The sequence below is a fragment of the Microtus pennsylvanicus genome, chromosome 12 (assembly GCF_037038515.1).
Source record: "Microtus pennsylvanicus isolate mMicPen1 chromosome 12, mMicPen1.hap1, whole genome shotgun sequence".
Classification (NCBI taxonomy): Eukaryota; Metazoa; Chordata; class Mammalia; order Rodentia; family Cricetidae; genus Microtus; species Microtus pennsylvanicus.
Window position 1 is genome coordinate 25,678,945 of NC_134590.1, and position 17,097 is coordinate 25,696,041.

The 17,097-nt window shown below is 48.7% G+C and overlaps 1 protein-coding gene across 3 annotated transcripts in view; it reads right to left on the reverse strand.

Annotated features, from left to right (window-relative positions):
• The window catches only part of Cracd (capping protein inhibiting regulator of actin dynamics), a 213,696-nt gene that overhangs the window by 5,035 nt on the left and 191,564 nt on the right, over window positions 1–17,097 (reverse strand). For all 3 annotated transcript variants that reach the window (XM_075942928.1, XM_075942925.1, XM_075942927.1), the window contains 4 exons: window positions 12,633–12,815; window positions 8,601–11,457; window positions 1,579–1,769; window positions 137–287 (listed from right to left, as the gene is read on the reverse strand). In XM_075942928.1, coding sequence (XP_075799043.1) covers window positions 137–287; window positions 1,579–1,769; window positions 8,601–11,457; window positions 12,633–12,815 — 3,382 coding nt within the window. The remainder of the gene's footprint in view (window positions 1–136; window positions 288–1,578; window positions 1,770–8,600; window positions 11,458–12,632; window positions 12,816–17,097) is intronic.

Genomic DNA, 17,097 nt, shown 5'->3' on the forward strand with positions numbered 1-17,097 from the left:
TGTCTGCATCAGCATCAGTGTTTACAACTGGGTCTTGAGAGCCTGTGCTCTGTGATGTCTAAGATGCTATGCCAAGTCACTCCATGACAGGGAATAAAGCTGCTCTCAGGCAAACCAGGGTGTACCGGCGCTCTACCTGTCACGGATGTGGGAAGAGTGTTGGCCTTCTTCAGCTGTTCTCGGCGCTGGAGCCTGGACACTGCAGTTTCAGGCTTCTTCTCTTCTGACGGAGTGGCGGACTTGTGCAGGGAACCGGCTCTGCTTCCAGGCTGCGGGCTGACACTGACCTGCATTAGCACAGAGAAAGCATGTATGTTTTCAGGGCACGACCTCTCAGCCCCGCCACGAAGGGACTGGGCTGCACCTGTGAGCGGTGTGTTCAGGGTAGGCCTCCAGTGAGGGCCCAGTGCTTTGTACCAAGGATGGGAAGTTACTTTCCAGGACGAGCCCCATCAAGATGATCAGAGAGTTAGGTCATAGAAGAAGGCTCCAGGTACACTCTGCCCACTGAACAAACTCACTTCCCTATCTCCTACTTAGAGTAGTTTCCCTTCTCCAAGATGGATCAGTCTAAGCCAGGGGCAGAACTAAACGCTGATTGTTCTGTTTCCTTCCCTTAGATTTCAGTCACTTCAGTCTGATTGTTCTTATTAAGCCAAGCGCTTTTGCCTCAGGAAGGCCTTCACAGCTCCTTGGCATCTGCTCATCTCCAGTATCATCACAATCACACCATGGGAACATTCTTTTTTTTAATTTTTAAATTCATTTTACATACCAAACACTGGACAAAGAGTGTCTGATGTGGGAGTCCCCTCTGTGTGCTGTGATTACCACCAATGAATAAAGAAACTGCCTTGGCCTGTTGATAGGGCAGAACTTAGGCAGGGAGGACTGGACTGAATGCTGGGAGAAAGAAGGGTGTAGTCAGAGAACATGGAGCCACCAGAGACAGATGCAGGTTGGAACTTTAGCTGGTAAGCCACCACCACGTGGCAATACACAGATTAATAGAAATGGGTTAAATTAATATGTAAGAGTTAGCAAATAAGCCAGAACTAATGGGCCAAGCAGTGATTTAATTAATACAGTTTCTGTGTGATTATTTTGGTTTCGGGCGGCCAGGATGAACAAGCAGCTCCCTGCAACAAGTATCTCTTGTCTCCGGGAATAGAACAAGGGATTTCATCATACAAAATGGGCAATTTAAACCTATGAATTTCTGGAATTTTCCACTTAATATTTCTAGATCATGATTGACCACAAGTCAAACCATGGAAAGTGAAACTTCAGATCAGTGGGCAGGGACACTCCTGTAAGCACAGTATGGGAGCTGCTGTGAATACATCCGTCTTAGATCCTGCCGAATAAGGCTCGCATAGTAAAACCAAGTTAAATTTAAAATTTGCTGCTTAAAAAATGCTTCCCTGATTTAAAGGCAGTCAATTTCTCTACTTCCCTGCCCTCTATAAACAGCACCTCTGGGTGGCATCTTAAAAATGACCTCGCGTGACTTGGAGAAGAGCTAAGCTCGGCTTGGGACGGCAGCACTGAGAATGGAGAGGGAGGGCTACTACTCACAGTTTCTTTACAGAGCTTCTCTGCTTGCTTGGCCTCCCGGGCTTGCTTCCTCTCCTCTCGAGTCGCCTGCTGCTCACGAAACCCCTTTTGCTTTTGCAGTGCCAATGTTATCCACAGCGGCTGAGCAGCTTCACCTTTCTCTGTTAATTTGGAGCCATCTACAGAGTGCCTGCTCTGGAGCATGGGCTTCTCTACGGAGGAAAGAAGATGACGTTTGCTGCGATTAGCACTTGGCTTAGCGTCTCTTCCCATAAAACTGTGGCATAATTCCTGATAGGTGTATGACGTCTATGCTGATGCCCAAGGGATCCCATTGGCTGGGAAGGTGACATCTCTGACTAACAGGAAAATGGGCATTTTTCTTCCCTAAAGTGGAACTACTTTATAAAAAAATAAAATTGCCAATGTGATAAAAATCCAAGTTTATGGGGCTGGAGAGATGGCTCAGTGGTTAAGAGCATTGCCTGCTCTTCCAAAGGTCCTGAGTTCAATTCCCAGCAACCACATGGTGGCTCACAACCATCTGTAAAGAGGTCTGGCGCCCTCTTCTGGCCTTCAGGCATACAGACAGAATATTGTATACATAATGAATAAATAAATAAATATTTTAAAAAAAATCCAAGTTTATGGGAGACCCAGGTAGTATGGGTTCATTGCTTTTGTGGGCTTTTTTAGCAACAGAAAGGTTCTTCTCAAAAAATGTTTTATATGGCACCCCAGTGTTTGAAGAACAAAAAAACAGCGGTGCTGTATACTTGAGGTAGCTGCTGAGGGGAATTCAGACTCCACAGTGTTTGTGTCTTGCCATCTATTACCTAAACACAAACAGAAACTAAAAAGACAAATTGTTTTTAAGAGGAAAAAGGAAGGAAGTCTATTTCCTGATAACTGCAGTTTGCGTAGAGTAGCCTGCGGTTATGGGTTATATTTTATAGACTGATAGACTACCCATGTACTCTAAATGACTAAGTGTAAAGGCTTATTAGGTCTGGCTCCCAGGACCATAAACAGGACATTAAAATTGGATTCCTATTTGAGCCTCAGCCAAGGATTTTCCCAAAGCTTGTGACAAAATAATCATTGCTACATCGTCACATTTTCTACAGTACAGGGCCACCTACTATGGACCCGCATGGTACAGGACCATCAAACAGCCACCACCAGGACATGGGAAAACTCAGATGGTAGCTGAAGACTAGACTTTCTTTTGGATATCCTACTGCCCTTACATAGCCTCTGGAAGGCAGGCTCCTTTGTTAGCCAGCGGTCTTCAAAGTTGGTTGAATGTCCTAGAGAATGTGTAAGACATTTCATAGGGGTGAAGAAATTATGAAATTTTTAATTTGTCACTTTTAAAGATTACGCATGTATACGCCTGAAAAGGGAAAAGGGGCCAGCCAAAGAAACCCAACCCTGGCTCTGAAACCAGAGCTAGTGGAAAACACACACACACACACACACCCTGGATCTGAGACCTGAGCCAGTGAAAAAAATACTTTAGCCCTGAACCCAGAACCAAAGAAAAAAACACCCTGACTCTGAAATCAGAGCCAAAGAAACACACTTTGGACCTAGAACCAAAGCCAGTGAAAAAAATATGCTCCAGCCCCAAAACAAGAGCAAAAATCTTTTTAAAAGGCCAGTGAAAGAAACACAATTTGGCTCTGAAACCAGAGCCAACTCTGCCCCTGACCAACTAAACTAACCAATCCCCGCGCAGGAAAACTAATCAATCCTTGAACAGAAAAATCTCGCTGGGAAAACTCCACCTCTAAGAAGCCCTATCTAAGTGCCCCCACCCCTGCCAGTTCTGTTGGTGCTGTCTTTCCCCATTGTGGCAGAGGCAGCCACTCGCCTGGACTCCTCCTTCCCAAACAAATCTCTTAAAAAAGTCTTGGGTGAAGATCTTCATTTGCAGATGCACAATAGAAGAACCTTGCTGAGATGTCCCTTATGGGACCGAGCAGAAAAACCTTGCTGAGAAGTTCTTTTAGAAGGACTAAGCAAGTCTGAGCCGAACAGAAAAGAAGAATCTCACTGAAATGTTCCCTTAGTGGGGGGCTGAGGAGGACTGAGCAGAACAGAAGACCATCACTGCTGAGCAAGACTGAGCAGAAAAAAGTAAGAGCTTTTCTTGGAGCAGGGGAGATTGCTACATTTCTGCAGGGGCGTCCCCTTTAGCAGAGTGTAGCAAAAGAAGTAACATCTTGGGTGGCAGCAGATAGCTCAGCTAGGGCTAGGACGTTCCACCGCACCCCAGCTTCAGATATCGCCTGACTTCCCGACAAGCCAGGATACCTCTCCCTCCAGGGCTGAGCTTTCCTATTGCGGCCCCAGCCTTCAGAGCTTTCCTATTGCGGCCCCAGCCTTCAGAGCTTTCCTGTTGCGGCCCCAGCCTTCAGAGCTTTCCTATTGCGGCCCCAGCCTTCAGAGCTTTCCTATTGCGGCCCCAGCCTTCAGAGCTTTCCTATTGCACTTCTACCCGTCCAGAGCTGTCCTATGGTGGCTCTAAGAATAGACTGGCTTCCCCTTAAGTCAGGATACCATTGCAGATCAGAGCTGTAATATTCACAACGCCCACAGAGGTCAGAGGCATTGGATCCTCTTGGACAGAATTATAAGTAGTTGCGAACTGCCCAATGTGGGTGCTGGTGACCAAACTCTGGTTCTTGTAACAGTGGTATGAGATCTTAATCAATGAACCAGCTCCAGCTGGCCTGGGACTGGCTATGGAGATCAAGCTAGTCTCTAACTCAGAGATCTATCTGCGTCTGGTTCCCAAGTACTGGGATCAAAGGCATGTGCCACCATGCCAAGCCTATTTAATCTGAAGTCTGACAAGCCAAAATCTGACTACCAGGGAAGAAACTGGGGCGGTAATAGTTTTAGAGAGAAAGTTACCAAAATCAAAGAGTGTTATAGAATATTATTATGAGGTGTGTTACTTTTGTTTATGCTCTGGAACATTTGTTTAATGATGCAAAGATGTGTTCGATTAAATAAAATTCACCTGCAGGCCAGAGACTGCATCAGCAACTAGCTGACCAGAAATTGTGGGGTGGAGCCAGGAGGAGAAGGGCTTATAAGGGTGGGGGGAGAAAAATCACAAGGGCTTCTTGGGAGATGCTAGGGGGTAAGCTAAGTAAGCTGCTTGCTATTCAGCTTCTCTGGGAAGCAGGATTCTACCTCAGCCTTTGAATCTTGAATTCTCTAGCAGGCGAGAGATTTAGATAAGTCCTCTTAGTAGTTTTGAAAGAGTCAGCACCTGAGGGAACGAGTTTCCTCAGGCTGAGGCTCTTGCAGCCTAGCTGCTGCTGGTAGCAGCCGAGTTGCAGCTGTTGACTAGGATAGACTCAGCCATAGTTCAAAAGGTAGACAATTTAAAAACAGGATAGCAAAAGAGATCTAAGACAAATGGGCTCTTCTTCATGGGGGAGAGATGAGGCTGAGAGGGACTGCCAATACGGCAAAAGCTAAAGCCAGGATGAAAACATGAGCTCACCCACCAAATAGCCGGCACTGCAGGAAAGGATCTACAGGCTACTCTCAAGGAGTTGTGCCCGCCTAGGAAAACACGTGACATAAACAGGTCATTTAGAGAGGACTTGTCTTTTGGGCTGAACCACCATCTTCCAGTAATTCACCAAAATGGAAAACAAGGGTAAAGAGGAGAAGCGCCCTGGATATATTCTCTGGGCCATTTAGAAAACAGAGTTGTTCCTTTGGCCACAGCTATGAGATGTTAAAAACGAATGGCCCCAGAAGTTATCATAGCAAAACCAGAAGAGGCTGCACTGTTAGTCTGCGTGCTGTTGGCACCATTGTAAATAAGAAAATTAAGGATAAGATTCTTCCTCCCCCACCCCTCAGTGACAGTTTCTCTTTGTAGACCTGGCTGTCCTGGAACTCAGAGATCCCTGAGTGCTGTGTGTAAAGGTGTACGTCATGATGCCTGGCTAAGGGAATGATTCTTCTTTTTTTTTAATATTTATTTATTTATTTATTATGTATACAATATTCTGTCTATGTGTATGCCTGCAGGCCAGAAGAGGGCACCATACCCCATTACAGATACCCCATGTGGTTGCTGGGAATTGAACTCAGGACCTTTGGAAGAGCAGGCAATGCTTTTAACCACTGAACCATCTCTCCAGCCCAAGGGCATGATTCTTATCAAGAGATTTAATCTGTATACTAAGTATATTAAGCACTTTAAGTTTAGAGATGGTTTCCTGAAATGGGGGGAAGAGGAAAGGTCCTAAAGAGAAAGGCACTGGAGTCAACTGGAGAGAGCCCACTTTGTCAGAACTAAAGGAAATGATCTGGGGGCTGCTGGAGCCCATCCTTATGGATGCATGGCTGAACAGAAGACGCCACCACCAAACCTCTAAAGTGGAAGAATGAAGATGAAAAGGACTTGTTGAGATCAGGCTACGCCTTGCTCCACGTTACTGCACTATTGAGTAGACAGTGGCTCTCAATCTGTGCCTCGCCCCAGGTGACTCCATTTCACAAGCAGTATTGGGCTCCATTTTGAGGACAGAGGCAGACACAGGACGGCTCTGCATCTCATGCACTCAGAAGTTCCTTGTCTAGCGCTATCCAAGGGGAAGACTGATAGGCTTATTCCTAAAAGGAAAAAGAACCACCTGGTAACAAACCATAGTTGTGCTGGCTAGTCTTATGTTAGTTTCACGCACAAATTCGAGTTATCTGAAAGGAGGGAACCTCTGCAAGATTCAACTGCAAGGCATTTCTTAATTAGTGATTGATGGGGGAGGCCCACTCCATTGTGGGTGGTCTCATCCCTGGGCTGGTGGTCCTGGGTTCTATAAGAAAGCAGACTGAGCAAGCCATAAGGAGTACCCCTCCATTGAAGGCGTAAGTCACAATCCCACACCAGTTTGGAATTAGATTATTAGGGAGGTTATTTATTTTAAGGGGGAAAAACTTACAGATCACCGTCCCAGACAACAGCCCTCTATGCAATCAGGAATGGAGCCTACCCGCAGGAAGCGGAGCCGGAAGCCAGAGCGCTAGCAGAGGGAAGTGGCCACTTTTTTTAAAGGGAGAGAGGCCACGCCCCAGTGGGCTGGTATCTCAGCAGCTATTGGCTGAAGGAGTGGGAGCTAACACTCCAAGGCCTCCAGGATCCTGCCCTGTTTGAGTTCTGTCCGGTCTTCCAAATTAACCCTTTCCTCCCCAGCTTGCTTTCTGATCATGGTGTGTCATCAAAGCAATAGAAATCCTAAGGCAACAGGATTTGCCTGGGAACCTATGGACACACGAGCATATTAAAATCATTTGAGAAAAACTAAGCCTGAGGATTGACAGAGCACACTACATGGAAGAAGGATGCAGCCCGCTCACCTGTACCCCATAAAGACACCAAACCCTTTCTATGGTCCTCACCTCCAGCTGTTTCTGCAGCTGGACTCAACCCTAAGGTCTAAGGCCTGGTTTAACAATGAAACTCTGTTTCCCTGGCAACATGGCTCTGTACAGCAGTTTCTCTCCTCTCTCCCTCTCTCTGTGTATACAAGACTTTATTTTCTATTTTATGTTTGGCCTGCATTACATGCAAGTGTACCGCATGTGTGCCTGGTGCGCGTGAAGGCCAGAAGAGGGTGCTGGATCCCCTCAAAGTGGAGTTACAGAGAGGCGTGAGGTGCCATTCTGGGAACCAAACCATGGTTCTCTGTGAGAGCAAGTGCTTTTATCCGCTGAGTCATCTTCCCAGCCCCTCTTACTGGGGTAGCTGTTGTTTTACTCTCTGATTACTCAGTGATGCTATTAGCTGTATCACCTCCCTGCTCCAATAAGGCATCTTTAGACTCCTCGAACCTGGTTGAGGCTTAACACCATGCAGGCACACCGGGTTCATGTGTGTGTGTGTATTTATGTTTGAGGTGTAGTGTGTGGTGTGGGATTTGATATTAGTAAATTAAGATTGGAATAAGAGAACTTGGTTTGCCAATGGCCAAGGAAAAGAGAGACTACTTGGCAAGCAGCGAACAATAAAATGGATACGGCTTGTGAACTGGTTGTTATTTGACCCATTCTGACGTTGCCGAAAGACACAACCATGTTCATCTACGGTTTCTGACATGTTGCACTCAACAGCAGTACCTAGGGGCGTCCATAAAGGAAGACAAACAACCGAGTCAACATCTCTCAAGGAAGCAAAACCCACTCCAAATCTAAACACTTACAAAGAGAAGCTTCCTGGCCACGGTCCCAACTTTATCTCTAGAAAGATTCGTTGAACATTCTTGTGAAGCATAAAAGCCAATTCAGCTGTCTAGCCACCCCAAACGTTTAGTATGAAAAGGCAGTCAGAGCCAACGGTTCTGACCTTTTTTTTTCTTTCTTTCTCTTTCTTCCTTCCTTCCTTCCTTTTTTTTTCAAGACGGGGTTCCTCTGTGTAGCCCTGGCTGTTCTGAAACTCAGGCTGTAGACCAGGCTGACCTCAATCCACCTGCCTCTGTCTCCTAAACGCTGGGATTAAGACACCACTACGGGATTTTACATACCACAGCAAAGCCCCATAGTTCCAAGGCTGATGCCCTGACTCTCTCCCTCCATTCTGCATCTGCCACCCGGAAGGAAGGCAGTCTCTCTGGTCTAGAAAACTCTCCTTCTGATCACCTCTACAGACTTGCTCAAAATGGTTAATGATAACTGCGTGGTGGTGGTACACGCCTTCAATCCCAGCACTTGGCAGAGGCAGGAGGATTTCTGTGAGTTCGAGGCCAGTCTCGTCTACAAAAGCTAGTTCCAGGACAGCCTCCAAAACTACAGAGAAAACTTGTCTCAAAACACCAAAAAAAAAAAAAAAAAAAAAAAGGTTAATTCTATCTGTGTTAGCTGGGGCTACATTTCAGTTCAAAGGATGCATAACATGGAAAGGGACTGATTCAGGCGAACTTGTTTCTAAGGTGTTCCCAGAGCCAGTGACCCGGGCTCCCTCTCAATTCCCTCTCCATTGAATGAAGCTGAGCATGCAATCTGCAGCCACGTACCTTTTCTGCCTGTCTCAGGAGTCAAGGAAGGTCTCTCTTGCTGGCTGGCTGATGGAGGCGGGGAAGCAAGTTTCTTTTCTGGCACCTCTTCCTCCACCCTCTTCTGTCCCTTCAGCTCCTCTGGCAGTGGTGGTGAGGGTGGCTGGTTATCACTGCTCTCCTGGCTCTCCCTGCAGGCCCCAGTCAGCTCGGAATCCACCTTCCCAGCACGCCTAGCAAGTAGCTCTATTAAGTGAGGTCTGCTGAGTTTGGAGAACGGGGATGAAGGTGGCGTCTGGCTGGTAGGCTTGGGAGCCAGGGCCGGCTTCTGCATTGGTGGCATTTTGCTTGCTGCCTTGTCCTGCCCTGGAGCTGGGGTCTGGCTACCTTGTGGCAGCCCTGGCTGAGCTACAGCAACAGAGTGACTGCTAGAAGGGATTTCGGCGGAGTCCCTTCGAGGGGCTAGGGCTGGCTTTTTCTCCTGGGGATGGGATGTGCCAGGCTTGAGGGTCACAGCTTCAGGCTCTTTGTCTCCAGGGTCGCTCCCGGTTGCGGGAGTGCCACCATCCACAGTGTCTCCTATGCTGCTGTGCCTCTTTTTCTTCTTCTGTTCGGCTTGCTGGTCACACTGGAAGCGCAAGGAGTAGTTGGTCCTTCTCAGCTTTATTCCGAAGGGCGAGGCCTTTTCCTCACCTCCTGAGATCACAAGGTCTGGCTTTCCCACATCACTCGTGGTCTCACTGTCCAAAGTGGTCGTGGACCCTGTGCGGGAAGCAGATTTCTGCGGAGAAGGCAGGCCTGGAACGAGGAAAGATGGAAGGTCTTTGGCAAATTTGCATCCGTCAGTGGTGTCTGGTGGCTCCTGGCGCACCTCTTGCTTCTCCAGGCACTTCCGAGGCTCCGGAGCCGCAGGCAGAGGCTGAGGCGTTGTTTCTTCACCTGCTGCTGGCCCGGGTTTTTTCCTCATGCTTTCACCACCGTCCAGGCTCTGTTTGGAGGTGTCTGTGCCTCCGTCCGAGAATTTCTGCCAGGCCGGCATGATGGAGAACTTGACTGGCTGCGTCCTGCGCATGTTCCCTCGGGAATCGCACCGCGCTTGGGGAGCGGGCTCGTCCCCGGCTTTGGCCGGCTCTCTGTCACCACGCTGGTCACCGTCTGCGTTCTTCAGGATCCTGGATCGAATGGACGCCCACTCGGCTAGCGCAGTGGCATTGCTCGGCGACTCCGGGGGAGGCCTGGCCTTGCTGCTGGTGGCCCTGGGTTCCACTGTGGGGATATCCACCTGCCGCTTTTCTTCTGACAGGCCTAGCAGGGACTTGCACGCCGTGTCCTTGATCTGGCTCAGGTTGACGGCTGGGCCGCAGAGCTGCGCTCCAGTGACCAGAATGGCCGTGTGTGGGATGCTGAGCGCCGAGGGCAGGGCGTGTGGGGTGGCGCCACTGGGCACAGGTGGTTCCTGGGCCACCGGAGCCAGGCTTGCGTCCTTGGCGGGTGTCACTGGGCTCAGGTTGACTTTGGGGAAGAGAATCTGCCCACTCCCGGAGGACACCTGGAATGTGTAGGGTCGGGGCATGGTCTGCCGCTCTTCCACCTCTTGCCACCGGAGCTCCTCCACATTTCGGTCCTTATCTGCAGCGACAGCTTCGTTCTTGTCTTCTGAGGCCGGCGTTCTGCCCATCTGCACCTCTCGTGGCAGGGGGACATCTATCTGAGTGGCTTCTCTCCCTTCCACGTCTACATCACTGCACCCCGTGCCCAAGTCTTCCCTCTGCCCATCTGGCTCGCTGGTCATCTTAGCCTCTTCCTTCTGCTCCTGGGCCATCTCTTTCTGTCCCACAGATTCGAGGTTTTCTTGTTTCTCTGGCTTCTCAAGGTCCCGCTGCAATGGGCTTTGCTGATTAGTGTACTCCGCTAGCCGAGGCTGGCTCTCTCCTGGACTCCGCGGGCTTTCGTCCATGCCCTGCGCCTCCATTTCCCATCCTTTCAGCTCTTCTGTGCACTTGGCCTCCTCTTCTTCTTCCTGCCTGAGGTCCTGCAGCATCCTCCTGGCCTCCTCCTCCTCCTGAGCATACTGCCTCTCGGCCTCCAGCTGCTTCATTTTCTCCTCCTGCCTCTGGGCCTCGAGCTGCCTCAGTTCTTCCTGTCTCTGGGCCTCAAGCTGCCTCAGTTCCTCCTCCTGCCTCTGGGCCTCGAGTTGTCTCAGTTTCTCCTCCTGCCTCTGGACCTCGAGCTGTCTCAGTTCCTCTTCCTGCCTCTGGGCCTCTAGCTGCCTCAGTTCCTCCTCCTGCCTCTGGGCCTCGAGTTGTCTCAGTTTCTCCTCCTGCCTCTGGACCTCGAGCTGTCTCAGTTCCTCTTCCTGCCTCTGGGCATCCCGCTGCCTCAGCTCCTCTTCCTGTCTCTCGGCCTCACACTGCCTCAGTGCCTCCTCATGCCTCTCAGCATCTTCCTGCTCATGCCTACGCTTTTCAGCCTCCAGGCTCGCGGGGTCATCAGCTTCCCCCAACTCTGCACCTCCCCACTCCTCCAGACCAGACTGCTGCTTTTCCCCTGGAGGTGCCTTCCCTGCCTCTAGCTGCAGCTCCTCCTCCTTGCCTTCCTCCTCTTCCAGCAGCTCCTCTCTGAGACTCTCCTCCCAAAGCCTCCTCTCCAGTGCCTGCCGCCTCTCCTCTTCCAGGCGCCTCTTCTCAGCTGCCTCGGCTTTTTGTCGCTTGCACTTGGCTTCAAGTTCCCGCCAATACTCTTCCTGGAGTCTTTTGTCTTCGCGGGAATCCAGAGGTTCTGGTTCCTCTTCATGCCAAATGTGCTTGTCTTCTCCCGGCTGCCCGTTCTGGTCCAGGGAAAACTGCCTCTCAGAGCTGCCTGGCTCATTCTGACGATCCTGGCACAGGAAAGTGAAGCAGTTAGCCTTTCCCACAGAGCCCCAACTCGTCCCTGCCACAGCTCAGATCTCTTAATCGCAGGAGGACACGTGTTCCCAAATACAGACAGAGGTGCCTGCAGCTGCCCACAATGGTCAGCTCTCACTGTCAACCTGACTGGACTTAGCATCACCATGGAGACACCTCTGGGTGTTTCCAGAAGGGCCCGAAGTTGAAGGCCCGGTCTGAATATGGTGGTGTTGGTGGGGGGGAGCGATTCCAAGGGCTGAGGTCTAGGGTAGACATAGGATGGAGAGAGAGGAGAAAGGGAGCTGGGCACTAATGTTTCTCTCTGCTTCCTGAATATGCAGTGACTGCTGCCTCACACAGCTGCCGCCTTGATTTCAGGGACATGTGCCACTATAATCAAACTGTCGGGGAAAATAAAGCCTCCCCTCAGTTCCTTTTCTCAGACATTTGTTACCAGTGAGAGCAGCAACTAAATCCCTGCTATCCAAGGTCTTGCCCCACCGTTTCTCTTCTCTAAGGGCAACTGAATAACATGTCGTTATGATTGTTCTAAGTGATTATTGTTGTAAATCTTTTTTTTACCATACTAGTTTAGGAATTAAACTTTATCACAAGTATGTATATATGTACATTAACCACAGATCAAACAGTATATATAGGACATTCACAGTGGGGGGTTAAAATGTGCTCCTTCCCAGGTGAATTCAGGCACTGGTCATACAAAAGAAAAGCACTTGAGGGGATGGAGCAAAAAATATTTTTCATTTTGCCCTCTATCCCCTTCATTTTCTATCTCCAAAATTATTTTTTCTTAGTAGGAATTAACAACAGGGAAAGCAGTAGCCTGTCAGCATGAGGGAGACGAGCAAAGGGAGATTTGGATGTCATTACTGACCCCTGAAGCTTGTGACTTAGAAGCCCACCCTAGAAAACCTCGGTTAAGCTGAGACAGCCTGCTTTTCTGCGCCCCTCTAACGGCAACACCCTGAGGTGCCCCAGCCTCGAGCCCTGGAGGGTATGCAGGCTTCTTACTGCTGGACACTTGAGTTTCAACAGGGGGAGACATATAGTTAGTATGGCTCTCCCCAAGCACAGCCCACGGCGTACGATTAGTGCCCGGCAAGCAAAGGCACCTGCCTCACCGGCTAAGATGGATGCTACACACCTGGGAAAGCCACCTGTGCTTCCGTGACACCCTCTGGTTTTTTGGCTTCACAGAGAGCTTGTGCTTGGCAGCACTGTTGTCCAGACGAGCAATCGCCAGGGGGATGGCGTCCAGGTTGACACTTTCAATGGTGCCAGCAGGAGAGAGGTGCCTTTTTGGCCGAGAGGGTTTAACTGGAGCAACCTAGGGCACAGTGGAAGATAGAAAGGTGAGCACGGATCAGAACACGACATACAGGGAGTCCTGCAATGGCACCGGGTTCTGTGTGCCCAGCTTAGCCCATGGAATGTTTGTTTTAATGAGGGTCAAAGTCACTACAGAACGCTGAAAACCACAGCCTGTTCCCACCTAGCTTCGGAGGTGGGAGGAAGCCAAGGGTTTCTTTTGCTTGCGGGGGATGAAAAGAGGCACAGGTGCAGGCCAGAGAAATAGAGAGGGGAATGAGCCGCAGAGATCTGTGGGAGGGGCCTGCTGGCCTCTGCTCTGACCTGCTGGTCTGTTCTGCCCCTGGGCTGGGCTTCAGACCACCAGACAGCAGCTGCATGCATTTCTTCTTCATGCAGATTTCTGTTGTCTCCTTTGAATTCTGTCACTGGGGGTTTGATCCTTAGGATCCGACTGCCGTGGTGGTTTGAAAGAAAATGTCCCTATAGTCTCAGATGTTTGAATACGTGGTCCTGAGATGGTGGTGCTATTAGGGGGGTGAGGCCTGGCAGGGGGAAGAGTGTTTCAAAGCCTCAGGGCCATTCCCAGAGTGCTTTGTTTCTGGGGTCCTGGTTCAAGATGTGAGCCCTCAGCTTCCTGCCCTGAACACGATGCCTCCACTCCGGCATCTCAGACTTCACCCTCTGGAATCATTGGTTCATAGGAACTCTTATAGCTATAAGTTGCTTTGGTCATGGTATTTTATCAAACAAGTAAATAATAGAAACTCATAAACGAACGTCTCTGCCCCTTCTCCCTTGTTCAGAGTCATCAAGACTAGACAGCAATACATACAGGAACTAGGTTCAGGAGGGCCAGCTGGGCATGCCCGAGGAAGTCAATGCTTCCTCAGCAGGAAACAGATGCCAAGGATGCTGTGGAGGGGCAGGACACCAGGTCCTTAGTGTCCAGTTCCAACTTGACAATCTCTGGGCAGAGAGGCCAGGTAAGTCCCCTCCCTAAGGCAGAATTGTTCCTTTCACTGGCCAGCTTCTGGATGAAGGAGGGCCTGGCTGTAGCCCATGGGTCGGCTTCACTTCTAGGGGTCATTAAACCTAGACATATGATACTTGAATCTCTAAACACAAATTTGATAGATGATTCCTTTTATTAACTTACTGGCATGGTTGGATAAAAGGGTAATTGTGAAGCAATAAATTTTGAATTTTGAATAAAAAGGTTCCTTTTTTTCTGTCTAAAAAAATAGAAATTATCCATTTGCTATAAGGATTTTCATAGGTTCGTGACCTTGGGCTATTCTGACATTGGGCTATTCTTTCTTAAATGTGATATTAGGACAGGTAATTTGTCAAGAGTAAGAACATGTTTTGGGACGGGCACAGTGACACTTGCCCGTATTCCTGGGAGACACAGGTGGAAAGACTGAGTGTGAGCTCATCCTGAACTCTACAGAGAGCTCACAGAGGGAGGATCTTATCTCTCGTATGCGGATCATAGCTTTGCATCTTTACTTTAGATTTGTGTGTTTAACCTGGAATATCTGCAGAGGTCAGAGTTCTTCGTGGTGGGGAGGATTGCAGAACATGTGATATTACGGCAGAGGAGCATCCTGGAGGTTAACGTCTAATTAGAACGGGGGGGGGGGTGGCATGGGGGAGAGGAAGGAGCAAGGGAGTGGGTTCACAAAAATGAAGGATGTATAAATAACTAAAACTTTACCATTTTGTAAGATAATTAAAAATTAAAAAGCAAAGAAGTTTGAGTTTGATGCTCCCAGAAACATGGGTTATTAAACAAAAATACCACAGTGCTAGGCATAGGATATCTTCCTATAAGTTACTGGTTATGGAGGCCCTGGAGGCCCCTAGATCAACCCAGGCTATTTCTTTGCTCTTGGTTGCCCACCATCATTAGATGTTATGACCCTATTGCTGAAGACAGGTGGCAAGAAGTCAATCTGGAACACTCTGGGTGCTGCGAAATAATCCTTCTGCACACTGTAAGGATGTGTTGTTCTCACTGGTTTACTAAAAAGCTGAATGGTCAATAGCTAGGCAGGATTTTGGGGGCAGAGAGGATGATGGGAAGAGGGGCAGAGACAAGTGTCAACAGCCAAAGGCAGAGGAAGCAGAAGATGAACATGCTGTATTGAAAAAAGGCACTGCCACTTGGTACAGCATAAATGAGAAATATGGGTTAATTTAAGCTGAAAGAGCTAGTTAGTAATAAGCCTAAGCTACTGACTGGGCATTTATAATTAATAAGTCTCATAATTGATAATAACCCTCTGTGTGGTTATTTGGAAGCTGGCTGGCTGAATAGAAAACCCCACCTACATCGGGAGTTTCTGCCAGTTAATCTCATAATTATAGAAGATGCTGCTCAGGCCACTGGGGGAGGAAAGATACCAATGGTCTTACCCAGCGCTGGATTTTACAATCCTGACCTGCCAGGCAAGACATATCCACTGTACAAGTAGCATGTCTGTTATGGGAGTAACCGAAAGCTTTCTGCTTGGGTTTGAGACCTGCTCCCCAGGAAGGAGTTCGTGACTGGGACTGTAAACTTGCTGAAAAGCTCATAGCTGGGGAGGTCGTAGGCCATAGGGGACCTTACTATAACAGTTTTGCTAAATGGTCATCTTGTCAAATTTCCTTATAATATTTTTGTTTATACCCACACATTAGTGCCACTAGCAACCTTGGTCAGAGCAATTCTTTCTGTGGTGGGCAGTGTTTACGGCAGAGACTCAGGACTGGTCAAAGAGTTGAGAAGAAGTGGCTGTCGCACACTCAGCCCTAAACAGGACATGTGGATTTGTCTTCCTCCTTCAGAAGGACCAAGAGACAGCGTAGAAGAGTGGATAGAGCGACTGCAAGGGCTGGAGGGGAAGGAGGAGGGCTGAAAATGCCTTCCTGACATGATACCGAGGTTCCGCTCAAGAACCCATAGCACCCACAGTTACCAGGATGCGAGATCAAGCCAGACAATATGGCTGGAGATGGGGCTGAGGCTCCTGCGCTCTCTCGCCCCTAGCTGTGGAGTTGCAGTGGGTGGCTGATGGGGAAGAGAGAGTCAATTTTTCTTTGGGGGTGTGGTCCCTGGTAGATTGTCCACGCACCCGTGGATGGCACCACACCCAGAACAGGTGGGCAGTTCTAATAAAACTCAGTGAGTTTTTTTTTTCTTTTAAATGAGGGCATGAAGTAGGGAGATGATGTAACGGAGAGGGCCTGGGGGAAGAGAATGCGAGGAATAGGGGATGGATATGATCGAGGTAAATATACAAGTATGTAATTGCTAAATACATAAATACAGTATTACTAAATTTTTAAAAATGTTTTGACACAATCATAGAATGCTTAATACATCAAAAAGCTAACAAGGAGCTCTGGTTAAAAAAAATAACCAAGTGGCCTAAGTGTCATTCCCAGAAGGAACCTGGAATAACCTGCAGCTCCGGAATAAAGATACAGTCACAGAGAGACCACTTCCCCTCCCAGCATGGTGTCACAGCCTGTACCTGTAATCTCAGTACTTGGGAGATGGAGCCAGGGAAAGGATCGTGCTTGGCCACATACTGCATCCGAGGCTTACGGGAGCTGCATGAGACTCTTGTCTCAAAAGAGACATGACTCAGCAGTAAAGAACGCGTGCTGCCCTTACACAGGACCTGGGTTCACTTCCCAGCACACACATGGTGACTCAAAACTACAACTCTAGTTCCTGGGGGTCTGATATTCTCTTCTGATCTCCATGGGCACCAGACATCCATGTGGTGTAAATACATCCACACAGGAAAAACACTCATAAACAAAAAAGATCTTTTGTAAGAAGACCCAAACCTTAGACAAACTGCGTGCTTTAGAGAAATTAGTGGCCAAGGCACCAGGTCAGTCAGAGGAGGAAGCCATTCTGGTAATTTGAGAATTTAGACATCTGTCCAGCAGGGGTCGCTCACAGCCCTCTCAGTCAGCAGGAGCTTTGTGCACAAAGGCCAGCACTGGACAGGGCCAGGCTTGCAAACTGCGCTGTGTGTGTTAAAGTCTGTGAGGCTTGCAGGTCGCAATTACCTTCCATATTTTTCCGCAAAAGATAAAAGACCAAGCTAGTACACAATTACAATCAACCAGAACTACTTAGTACATATGACTCCAGCCTTTGGCCTTGTCGCTTTTACTTGCTTATGGTTTTTCTTATAACAGCTATAAAATTCTGAGAAGAGTTCAACACTTATTTCCATTCCCTAAGAGATACCTGGGAGGACAGCAGAGCCGATGTGTCTGACTAACGCCAGGGA